The 13109-nt window shown below is 39.8% G+C and overlaps 1 protein-coding gene across 2 annotated transcripts in view; it reads left to right on the top strand.

The window, feature by feature from the left end:
- grhl3 (grainyhead-like transcription factor 3) overlaps positions 1-13109 on the top strand; it is a 32355-nt gene that overhangs the window by 14061 nt on the left and 5185 nt on the right. Inside the window, exons 1-5 of one of the 2 annotated variants that reach the window (XM_074692272.1) lie at positions 9144-10034; positions 11405-11579; positions 11667-11731; positions 12245-12500; positions 12587-12826. In XM_074692272.1, the coding sequence (XP_074548373.1) occupies positions 10018-10034; positions 11405-11579; positions 11667-11731; positions 12245-12500; positions 12587-12826 (753 nt within the window). In that variant the 5' untranslated portion in view covers positions 9144-10017. Of the gene's footprint in view, positions 1-9143; positions 10035-11404; positions 11580-11666; positions 11732-12244; positions 12501-12586; positions 12827-13109 lie in introns of those variants that run through there. The other variant, XM_074692273.1, reaches the window with a different exon arrangement.

The following is a 13109-nucleotide window of genomic DNA, read 5'->3' as shown; positions in this document are numbered from 1 at the left end:
GGTAAGGTACCATATGACAAGATAACATGATATACAGTATGATACAGTATGACAATTTATAGCAGAGGATGATAAAATCAGATGTGTTAAATCACAATATATTCCCATCTGACATAACTACCACATGATATGATTCAAGAAGAACATAATTTGATGGCATCAGTACAATACCAAAGGAAATATCACACATCATGATATATGTAATTGTCCCAGCAGGAAAACTTTCATTTGACACCTGCGCTGTAAAATGTAATCCAAACACAGTAATAAATATTACATCAAATCATATCAAATGCTCAAGGTATCATTTTTAAAACTGCATTAAGAAAACGCTCTTTTTCAAAATGTTGACTTAAAGATCAATAGCCACTAAAAATTCAACGACCAGGAGACAGATTTTGACTGAGCTTTGATTTACAGGTATATGGGCCTACAGCTTCGGTTAAAAGCTCCGGGAATGTTCCGTCTTCTCAGGTCAGAGGTCAATTATGCACATTTCTCTGCAGTAATTAGCAGCTGTAGATAAGTGCGTCCTGCAAAAGCTACCTGTGGCCTGTATCTAACTTTAGCCTGAGGGATCCAGGACGAAACCTGATATGGAGATGAGCTCAGTACCTGCTTTCTATTTGGGTGGGACCCCAAGTGGCTTTGTGTGTGTGTGTGTGTGTGTGTGTGTGTGTGTGTGTGTGTGTGTGTGTGTGTGTGTGTGTGTGTGTGTGTGTGTGTAGATCTAACAGCCCCCTGAAAATAGTTAATTTCCACCATCTCAGTTTGATTTAGTCTATTGTGACGTCTTACCTCTGGGATTAAAATTTTGGATCTCACATGTCAACCTGTTGCAACCTTCACTACAAATGTAAACACGCTCACACAGCTCTAAGATTTCCTTTTCCCCGTTACTGGTTTTCATATATCATGTGTTGCTAGTTTCAGTTGCTAGCTGTGACATCTGAGATAAAGTTTCTTGAATCGTCTTTGTCTCTGGCGGATGTGTCTCTCTCTGACAGGCATTACTTCACTGATTCGTCTGAGCCGAGAAAACGTAGAGATGTTGCAGAGATCTGGTTCCTGGGACAGATAAGATAATCACCTGTCTGCATCTACCTGCATTTGTTTGTATGTGTGTCAGTTAATGTGCATGAGATCCTAGACTTCATGTTTAAATGTAAGACAAAGTTTGCATGCACGCTTAATTGTGTAATTATCTGTGCATGTGTGTGTGTGCGTGTGTGTTTGTGTTTGTGTGTGTGCCTATGGCAGGTATGTCATTCCACAGTTGTTGTTATCTTACCGACTCTTTCGGCTGTGTTCATACCGATCCCCTACAAAAGCAGAATGCAAGCAAGAAATAAAAGAGGAATGAGTCTTCACAAACATGACAGAGACTTTCCTCAGTGTTAAACCAACCGTCCTCTGCGTGCTTTGAATGAGCCAACATGCCAAACTTATTGTAAAGTAAACACACGTGAACTGACAGAGATAATAAAGATTTCAAAACAACCTCAGGGTTTAATGCTTCAGAGTCTTTAAAATAATTGACATCAGATCTTTTGTTGACTTAGCTTTAAACTTGAATCTCTCACATAAACTTCAGCGTCCATGGTGAGAATTCAAGTGATTTCTCAGGAGATTAAATCTTTGCATTGCAGAGATTTTTCTGAGAAAAGCTCAAAAGCTGAGTGGGCAGACATTTCTGTAAGTGTCGTAACTGATCTTTAAAAGCATAAATCTTCCCATCAAGAGTTATTTTTCAGACACCTTGTTCAAGTAAGAACTAAAAGTTGTGGTAAATTTAACACAATTTAAAGTGATTATATCTTGAATGTCAGATACATCTCTTACAAAAAAAAAAAAAAAAAAACTGTTGAAGGACACAACTTGAAGCCACATTTCCAGTGTTTGGGACATGCAAAGCACTCAGGGTAAAGCATTTTTTCACATCATAGAGACAATTTGCAGAACCTTGTTTTGAGCTATAAAATTTAAAAAACACAGCTCAATACACCCAAAGAACTTTTTATTTCTACCTTCAAAAGATATTAATTGCAATCCTTGAGACATAAATTCGTTGTTCCATTTTGCAGCACATGCAGATGCTCTAGTTTTAATTCCTGTAAAATCCCCTTGTGCTGTTGCATGTCAACACTCCTGCCCTGCAGCACAGCACAGATATGCATTATATTGAGCAATACAACGACCACATACTCCTCCGCAGCTTCCTCTTGCCTCAGGTGTTAAGTGTCCTAACCTTCAGTAGCCATCGAGAAAAAAAGGGTTGCTGTAACTTTGAAGCAGCTCTTTGAAGCTCTCCTGACAGCTCCCCACTTTCTCTCTTGTCCTCTCCAATATTACCATAAATCTGCAGCTTTTTCATAGTCTCTGTGACACCTCCTCACCCCTCAGTTTTTACACTTGCTTACTGCAATCCTTGACCCAAAACCCACCTCCTGTCATCCCCCTCCTCAGCCCCGATCCTTTTCTCAAGGCAATGTGGAGTTTCTGGGAGTGGCTGCTGCTGCTGCCTGGTGGGCGCAATATTAAAAGAGAGAAGGGGGCGATGAGGAGGGGGGTTTGAGGATCTTTCCAGACTCCTGGAGCCTTTCTAGTCTAGGTCAAACAAAGTGACAGGAGGATTCTGCTTAAGAGTGCTCCCTATTCTCCTCAGTGTCACAGCACTGAGGAGGTCAAATCACCTGGCAGAGGTCAACAGTCCCTGCAAACACACACATCAGTGCTGTGCTCCAGCTGCACATGGAGCTCAGAGCATATCTGGGTGTTTTAAAAAACAGAGCAACACTTAAACACAATTTAAGTCTGTTCTTCTTTGAGCTGCTTTCTGGATTGACGCTGTGCCTCAGACTCACAGATGCATCTACACCCAAACACTTTAAGCACGTTATAGTGATGACAAAAGCATCTACCAAAATGTACCTTTACTTAAAGCACCTGTGAGGAGTTTATATCAGGATTGAATCAGACTGAAATAATGGCCTTTTTTATTTATTATTTTATTTTGTTAATAAATCTTAAACAGCCCTATTTTTTATTTATTTATTTTTCTTTATTTTTAAATGTTGAATTAGAAAAGAGATAAGAGGTAATGCTTTGTCCACTGGAGGCACTAAAACCTACATAAACTGAAAGTTTCTCACTGGAGCTTTAGCAATTCAGAACACACAGGTGCTCTTTTACACGACATCCATCCCTTCTCTGAATGAAAAACACAGATAGAAGAAGTGGAATCTAAATCCATTTAAATGGGAAATACATAGTACTCATCATGTTTTTGTGTATTTTTAGCTCAAAAACCCAACTACCTAAGTCGATAATTATAAAGATTCAAATCATTACTTTGTGAGCTCATAACATGATTGCCAGAGTCAAAGAAATTTAAATAAAAGATAAAGTTAACAGAAAGACATATATATAAAATAAACACTACAATGAAAATAGTGAATACAAAAATTAAATATACATAAAAATGTTTTTTCTCTCTTCTTTTTTTGAAAACTTTGAAATGTGACTTGGGCAAAAATTATATCATGCTAAAAATGTGTTAGGATATTGAGTAGTACTGTGTTGTTTATTTATTCATTTTTATTTTATATATATATATATACATATATATATATGCTATTCTATCTACCATCCTATCACTATGAACTCTGTGATAATCTCCTGAAGGCTACAATAAGGATTAGCCTTTTTGCTAACCCTGGCATGTTTACACTGTTGGTTCACTAAAACATTCGTTAATACTAAGATTAATATCAATACATGAGTAAACAGAAAATGGAATTATGTTGCGCCACTAAAATGTAACATTTTTCTTATCTTACAAAAATAAGATAAAGTACTTTAAAAGAAGTTCAGTCATGTTGATTGTGGCGTCCCCTCTGGACAAAGAGGAATCTTCAAACTCTTTTCTGTTCCCTTCATGTAAAAGCAATTGTTGATTGTTGATTTTAAATGAAATTCTATCTCTCTATTTTGTTTTTAAGTCTGTTAATTCATCTTATACCTGATAGCAGTTTTGGACATCATATATTAATTTATGGAAATAATTGGACTTTATGCAGATAGCAAAAAGCTCCTAATAGGTGCTTAATTAAAAACAAGTGAATGTTGGTTATAAATATATCTCTGACATGTAGTTCAGATTCATATTTTTCTCCAACAAAGATAGTACAAAAATCAATCAATGTGCTGCAGATATGTCAGCCTGAGTTACTGACAGTATGATAAACTTTGCGCAGCCTGTTTGTGGGTCACATTTTGTTTAATTCATAGAAAATACATTGAATACATAATCAAATCTACCCTCTTTTTAAATATGCTTTTCCAAAAAAAGAAAAGAAAAGAAAACATGCCCTAAAAGATTTAAACTTACCATTGAATAACTCTTTGTCATCAAATTGAAGCTTATAGTGATGACTTCTTGATAACAGGAAGTTTCTCCCATTGTGTTAGCATCCACATTTGTGTTTATGTAAATAAGTAATACATTTCCTATGAATTTCACAGAATTTAAAGTAGTCCAGGAGGAAACAGAGTTAGTGGGAAGGTGGTTTATGTAAAGGTAAAGTGCTCTAAACGTGTGAGCTTTACAGGAACAGGTGCACCACTTGGTGTTTCCCGGGGCTGAGGAGCAGATAGAGTGCAGCACGCCCCGCAGGCTCCTTATATCTCTGTCAACCCTCTGCACACATTCCTCCATGACAAACCGAGCAGTAGAAGAGATAGACAGATAGCCAAAGAGAAAGAGATGGGGTAGATATGTAAGCTGTGTAGGAGTTGAAGAGAAGAGATCTGTTTTAATTAGTTGCTCAACCTTACGTGACTTATTGGCTGATTTTTTCAGTTGGAATACATGATCTTCATGTGGGGTTGGGTGAGACAGAGCATGGCTGTGGTGACATTCACACATTCAGTCATCACAGGGAGAGCAAGAGCAGAAAAAGTAGGTGAAAGGAGGAGTACGAGGGACACAGGGAAATGAGAAAGAGGAGGACAGTGGGAGGAGAGGGGTGATGATGGAGCTCCTTTTTAGCAGCAGTGGTGCATGGAGCTGCCGCTGATGTCTGTTTGTAGGCCTCCATGCATGGTTGCACACTCACACGCACAGCTACACACATACACTCACACACACCACAGACCAAAGCAGTGGGACATCGGGGTCCTGGTTTCACACTCCATGGGTCAGTTTCAAGGCACGACAGGCAGCCGTTTGAACATCTTGTGACATCCTTCCACCTTCTGTTTCAACACAGGGCGCTGTGGGATCACTGGCACTTTTACGCAACCGGGACATGAAAGATAAAGATAAGATGGATGGGATTTTTCTCAAGACATGTCGGGGAAAAGACTTCCTCTGTAATGGATCTGAAAAATTGCATAAACACCTAAAGACACTTTGCAGGGCTGGCTCGTAATATTAAGATAAATGAGCCTTATTCAGTGGACGTGGCGATGCTTTCTCTAAACTGGGTGTCACCGCATGTACAGGTGTCAGTGTCTTGTGGTTTCTGTTTGATTATCATGTGCAGAAGATATGGTACCTTCAGTTTAATGTCAATCCATATGAATATAACACATTCATTTACAACTGAGAACTTTTCATTTCATTTCAAGCAAAGTTTTGCAGTGTGTTTGCAAAAAATTGTAACAAATAAAGTAAGAAAGGACAATTTAAAACTGTGTTTAGCTACAGCAGAATAAAATGAAACTTTCTGTTGTTGTTATTGAAGAAGAAGAAGAAGAAGAAGAAGAAGAAGAAGAAGAAGAAGAAGAAGAAGAAGAAAAAAAGTCTTGGAAAAGAAATTTACCAAAACATACAATGGCATAGATCACAACACCTACAAATATCAAGAAACTAAGAGCCCTAAGCCTAATCACAATCGCCATAAATCATAAAATGGTACAAAAAAGAGTTTGGGCTTAAAATGTTAAATCTTAAAAGTGTCATAAAGTAAAAAGTTAATTGTTTAAATCAAAAATACTTTTGTGGCTTGAGGCAGTTTCATGTGCCCACCTGATGATTTTCTGCCCGGTAACTGGTGTGTAATTCTTTTCTTTTAATATAACCTTTACAAATAGAGTAATTTGTATCCATCACCACATTATTACTTATCATTAACCTTTTTTGTAAACCTTAGCACACTTAACTAGATCCAACAACTGCACGTGAACTGTGAAGCCAAAACATTTAGAGCTCCCCCTGGAGACCGACTGCAGAATAGACCTTCTCATCTAAAGAAAAGTAACTTGTTCCCCGCAAACATGGTATCTGTATTTTGTTCTTACTGGTCTGATTTATGTTCCCTTGTAAATTCCTCTGAGAAGTTTAGTTGTACTTCTTTGATGTTTCTCAAACGATAGATTGACAGCTCTGTTGACAAATGACGACTCCTGCAGTATTCATAGACAAATCATCATACTAGAGGAGGAACCTTTGAACCAACACAAGATTTAGTTCTGCTGTTAACTGCGTTTTGCTTTGGTATACAACTGTTCAACTGTTTGGATGGCCTTTGAATGCACTTCAGCTCGACAAATCCAGCATTCAGCTGTCATCAAGGCAGTATTTTGGCTTTATGTCTCACAATGGGGGAAACACGGGATCCTGGTGGTCTCATGGACATGCAGTCAATGAGGCGGACACACGGGCACAAAAAGACTAATCCAGTTTTTGTCTTTATCCTCAAGCCATACAGATACAGCTGCTGTAATGAGAAGGAAAAAAATACATCCTCAAAAATATTTACGATTGCTCAAGTGAAACTAAAAATTGAGAAACGTTTTGACAAGTTACGTCATACAGTCCCACACTTTCTTGTCCAGTAATATCTCTGCTATTTGATTATCCTCTTCATTTCTAAATCCAATTGGCTATCATTTGATTTAACTTTAGAATTTCAGGACTTGCTGCTAACATGTTGCATCAAGAAGTATCTGAGTACCCTCATACTTTTGCACATTTTAGTTGACCTTATCACAAAAGATATGATGAAATCCCCATTGGTTGAAGTCACAGTGTATGTATATGTTGGTTTGACTATCTGATGTTTGCATCAGGGACTTCAGGGATTTTTCCTCTGGTGAAAGTGCAGAGGGAGAGACAGAAAGTTTTACATTGATGTGCTAATTCTCAGTGTTAATAAGGGACTTACTGGGAAAAGCTAAGAAACAGGGTGAAAGAGAAACAGATCAGCGAGAGAAGCTCTTCACACCTTCAACGAGCCAATAAGACGTGACAGCAAATGATCGACCAACGTCCTTTTTTTAATTGTTTCTTTTCCCATATTCCTCCAAACCTGAAATCTAAATTTTGAAAAAGCTTGAAATAAAAAAAAAGTTCATTATCAAATGTAAAACAGGTTGTATTCAAATACATTAGAGGGAGACAGGAATGAAGCTTCGCTTGATTAATGACTTTGGATCTTAAGGACGCACTTTCATGAAGGTGTGTCGTACCAAGAAAACCTTTCTTCTTTCTCTTTCTCCTCTGAGTCTATGCCAACTTGGCCCTGGGCCTGTGTGTTTATGAGTGAGTGAGTGTGTGTGTACGTGTGTGTCTGTGTGTGTCTGTGTGTAGGACACAGTGAGGGCGTGTGTGAGTGTGTGGGCAGGCTGCACAGCACGCACCCTTGTGTGCCACCACGCCAGATCCCCTAAGGTCTTAGCCACACACACACACACACACACACACACACACACACACACACACACACACACACACACACACACACACACACACACACACACACACACACACACACACAAATACATATGAACAGTTGAAGGGCTCATTATAACTTCACAAACACATACACAATGTACTTTCTATTGCTATCTTTGTGTGTGTATGTGTGAGTGTGTGTGTGTGTGTGTGTGGAAGATGATATCCCTGACTGACATAAAAACTCTACAAGCCTTGCTGCTTTCAGATTCTTCATACAGTGAGTTGTGAGTTTGGCTTGAAAGCAGATGTGTGACTTTACAAAAATGTGTGTTTGGGTATAATCCATCACTTATTCAGTCAGTAGATATTTTTACCTTTTCAACAATTGTTCAATTTTAATAAATATTGAAAAGTACTGTACTGTGTGACTTGTAACCCTAACCCGTTGTTTATAGAAATTTTGAGTACGCTACCTGATCTAATTTTAACAGTGAAATTACTACTGCATATTTTAAATGCCTAAATTAAGAAGAGTTGTTGATTCAAAAATGATGTAAGATTTTGACTACACCTCTGAAACTTTTGCTTGTGGAGAGTTGAAATGCAGGTCATATTCTGTGGATTGTGATAAATATTTTGTGGTATAGGTAAATGAAGACAGTACATCTTAAAATCTGACATTTAAACACACTTGAAGCTCCTCTATTTAGGGAATTTAAACCAGTGCCTTTTTAAATGACTACAATAACAAATGAGACCATCAGAAAGTCGACTAATTATTACTATTATTAATGTCTTTTCTACTTTAAAACAGATGATGGAGGTTAGATGCCAGTCAAAATGATTAATTAAACTTCTAAAAGTAGCTTTCTGTAGTTGTTATGCAGGACATCTGTATTTTGAAAAAAAAAGGAAGAATACATTTAAAAACAATAATAATATATTTTTTTTTAAATACGCGTACATTGGGAGGAAAATCTAGGCTAAGGAATAAGGGATACTTTTTTTCACCTGCACAGGAAGCCAGAATGAACTCAAACAGAAAGTTCTTCACAAGAGCTTTAGCTTCTTTATGGTACATTTAATACCTTTTTAAACATCTACATCATGGTCATCTTACATTTATAGAAATTAAAGTTTTTCTGTAACACATTTGTAAGTGATTATAAAAATCTGTATAAAGTTTTAAAATCAATGCACACAATTTAAAGAACTTGTTGCAAGTTTTCAAATCAAAGATTATTTTTCTTTTCTTTTATTAGGAGAAAAATATTTCATTATTTATTGGGAAAAAATAACTCTTGACTGAAAACACAGATTTTTAGAAGAGAACTTAAAAAAAGTCCTGAATAGAACTTCCTGTTTCCCTTGTGTGCACAAAAAAAAGTGCACATGAAGTGATTTTGGACAAAAAAAAAAAATAAAAATCTCATCTTGTTTTATTTATGTAATCAAATGCCACTGTCAGTTTAAGGGGGTAAGTCAAAGTGGGTTTTTTTTTTTTGTTTGTTTGTTTTTGGATTGTGTACATTTATTAACCTGGTCTGACACCTACCCCCTCACATGGAGTAAAGGTATTAAATATTACTAAATATATAAATAAATAAACCTAAATAAATAAAATATTAAATAGAAATTGTTAACCTTGTTTCTGATGGTCTTGTTTGCTTTTTTAGACCTTAAAAAACCCTCTCTTGTAACTTTGTGTCTCTTTTTAAGCTTGCTAAAATCTCCTCACAGGAGCTTTAAGCATTTCCTCATGTGTTTCTAAAAGTGTCCATCTTTACTTTTTTGATCCCTTGAAAATAAAGAAACCAAAACCTTGTATGTCATGGAAATAAGTAGGAGAGTGAAAAATGATACCAACAAACTATTAACATGTTAAAGCCCAGTACCAGGTCTATCCCTGCTTTCTCAGAATCATTACCGAGCCTTTCACACCTCCAGGATCTCCAATCTCACTCTTTTATTCCACATGCTAATGAGGTCCTAAAAACTCCTGCTTTGGATTGTCTTGCAAAGTGCTCTCCAGGCTGCACACACTCATACACATGTATACCAGTTTCTCTCCAGCCTGGGAAGAGTTAATGATCCTACACCTGTCCTATCAGGCACCTGTTTCAGCCCTCTCAGCCAATCAGAGCACAGAGGGAATACTTGGCTCACATGAAATAAATCTGGGCCCCGTCTGAGGGAATCACAACACTTGACTCATCTGTGTGTCACTGCTCCTCTCTGCTAGACTGATAGACTCACTGACACAGAGGGAGACACACGTTCAGACAGCTCAGAGTTTTAATCAAAGGAACCTAACCCGGCTTACTTGGACTGGAGACATGACCAAAGAGACTGAGTAAGTTTTTTGAGGATATTTTCTTCCTCTTTGAGCTTTAAATGTGGGGTTTATCTGATTATTTTTCGCCATTATTTGACTTTTTTGCCAACAAAGTCAAAGAGTTTTGAGCTGGAGTTTGTATCAAACTGTAAGAAGTTAATGTCAGAATCCAGTCTGTGGGACGGGAACCCCCCTTCTTCATATTTGCAATGAGACCCCCATGTGAAAGCTCCCTGTTTCCAGAGAAGAGTGTTTAGCAGGGGAAACTGATATGTATAGTTTAAACACACACTCTGGTCTGGAGCTGACGGGGTCTGTTTCGGCTTGTGTTGTCACTAACCTAGGGGCCACAGAGCACAAAAGCAGTCCGGGGAAATGAGAATCTCCTCTTGAGGTGTTGGAGGGCAATGACAGCATGTAATGCATTGAATTACATAATGGTGAAACCCTAGACATGCCTCCCCCTCCTGTGTCTGTGTAAAAACATCTGCATTCAGCTGGTTTTAGGGGGAAATGGAGAGAGACTAATGGAGCTGTTGTGGGATTTTTGCTGAGGCTGCTGGGTGTGAGAAGGAGAGACAGGTGCATCTCAGAGCAGGTGTATGAACTCTGTGAGAATCAAGCACAGATACAAACTGCTGCGATGTACCGTTAAATTTAAAGAAATCCACTGAGAGTGCTTCCTCATCACTCCTTCTAAGAACTTAGTTGGTGTCTTCTTCTTCTCTGTTGTGGTTTTCAACACCTGTGCTTTCTCCCTCCTGTCAGCACTTTTAATTAGCTGTGTATCCACAGTAAACTGCTGCTTATTTGTTCATCAGCCACTTCAAACCAACTCCAGTGGGGGCTTATCCTGGTAAGCAGGATATTGACAATCCGATGTCACTGTGAGTCTTTCCAAACAAATCCAATCCTGAGAATCCCGGGCTTTGCCGCTTCATAACAGGTGACAGGGAAAAGCAGAGCTCACCTGAGCCCAATTGCAGGTTTCTATTGACTTTGTGTGGCATCTTGTCATGTCTTTTGAGACCACTGCAAATAAGTGAGTTTATACAGGATCAAGATGTGTGTATGTGAGTGAGGGGGGTTAGTGAATTGGTGGGAGGGTGTCAGTGGGTGGCCTGTTTGGGTTTCTTTTAAAACCCTTCTTGACGCTGCTGCTTCTAAAGGGATGTTACTCAGCTCTGTGGTTTTGCAATCGAAACCCTTCACGCTCAGGGGCAAGTATGTGCAGTGCCCCAAGGCTCAGGCACTGCCGCTAAATTACAACTTAGACCCAAACCATCAAACCCTGTGTGTCAAACAAGCCTGGAACACATTTATCTCCTTTTTAACAAGAAGATAATTTTTTTTTAAATGCCTTAGTTAACCATTCTTTCTTCCTTTAGGACTCTGGGACTCATCTTTCAGAGCGAGAACTTCAACTTCAACCGTTACACTAACCACATCATGGACTCCTGGTCCTACCTGGAGAGCCCTGTCCCCGAGTCAACCCCCTCCAAACCCAGACTCCACCCAGCAGACGACCTGGCAGCCCTCACCATGCTTTACGAACAGTGCAAGGTAGAAACTGCAGAACTTTGCAGGAAGTTATCCTCAAGTGTTTGTCACCTGTCTCGCTCTGACCACCGTTTATCGTTTCTGTTCCAGAGCCAGAAAGAGCAGAAGAATGCCAGCTGCAACCGTGCAGGCAACATCTGCAGAACAACAGAGAGGTAAGACAATAATCCAGGTGTTCACCCCAGCACCCAAAGGTGTTGTAGAGTGTGAATGCAGGGAGGGAAAGGCAGGGCTTTAGGAGGTGAGAGGGTAATCTTATTGTCCACCTCTTCAGTCCATCATTTGAGTTCTTTTCCTCCACCAGAGCTTTCAGTTCCTCCGTCTTCTTGTCTGGAGAGAAATGGCCATTGTTGGGGCGCAGTATTGTCCCCTCAAACATCTTAGAAAGAGAAACTCAAACACAGAAAAGAAAGAGAGCTGGATTAGGGTACAAACAGTACCCACCCAGACTCAAACTCTCCCAAAGATCTCCTTGCAGTAGCTTTGTGTGCTGAGAGAGTTTAGACTGGTGTTTGTTTGCACAGGCTTCTGTGAAGTTCCCAACAGTTTGTCTCTTTAGGGTTGTTTGTTCCCTCACTCTCCTTCATGGGTGTAGTGTTTCTGAGTCACGCTGATGAATTAATCAGTTTGTCTTTTCCACCTTCCTCCCTTCTCCTCCACCCTGCCAGGACTCCCAACACCAATGACTTTGTGTCACTGGAGGCGTCTGCCAACGTCATGAAGATCCTCTCCGACAGCCATCCTCAAGAGGTTTTGGGATCCAAGCAGAACCCTTCCCTGTCCGTCCCCACCACCTCAGACTCCTACGCCACCCTGACCAGCGTTGTTGCGGACACTTACGACAAGCAGGAGCTCAACATTATCTTCGACTCTTTGCTGCAGAAGTGGCCGGAGAGCGCGGCTTTCCCGGACCCCAGCACTGAGGTAAGAACAGCATCTAAATTCGGAAGACAATCGTGGACAATGCTTGGACAATCCCCACTGATATTGGTTGTTTTCTGTTTCTGCAGACTCTTCCCTACAGCGATCCCTTTCCTGAGGATCAGTCCAGCCCAGTCTACTCAGGCTCCTACACCGGCTCCCCATCAGAAAGATTCAGGAGTGAATTCCAGTTCTCCTTGGGTGCTCCTCCTGCTTCTCCTTACAAATCCAGTGATCTGCCAATGGTTTACCTCAACAAGGGCCAGTTCTACCCCATCACTCTGCAGGGAGTGGACAGCAGCGCCTGCCTGACCGCCACCAAAGTCAAGGTGAGTGCAAGAACTAGGAAAGCTGGGAACAATTACGATTGGAAAGGAAAGAGCCTTTTCCTTTATGCCTCTTTCACCCATGACTACCTAAATTCCTTGCGTGCCACCAAGCCAACCCTTCCCAAAAATCTGTCCCTCCCTTGGAGCCAGCTCCTTAATGACTAATTCCCTGCTGACACCCTGCACACAGAGCTGCTACCATTAAACTGACAGTGTCCTGCCCTGTGTAAGGTTCCTGTGCTGGTGTAATGAGGCAATAGAGCCGATGAGCTCGGCTCTGGCT

The sequence above is a fragment of the Halichoeres trimaculatus genome, unplaced genomic scaffold, assembly GCF_033239565.1.
Source record: "Halichoeres trimaculatus isolate MK-OKI-2021-1 unplaced genomic scaffold, fHalTri1.1 fHalTri1_scaffold_17, whole genome shotgun sequence".
NCBI lineage: Eukaryota > Metazoa > Chordata > Actinopteri > Labriformes > Labridae > Halichoeres > Halichoeres trimaculatus.
This window is presented reverse-complemented; position numbering and strand designations above follow the sequence as displayed.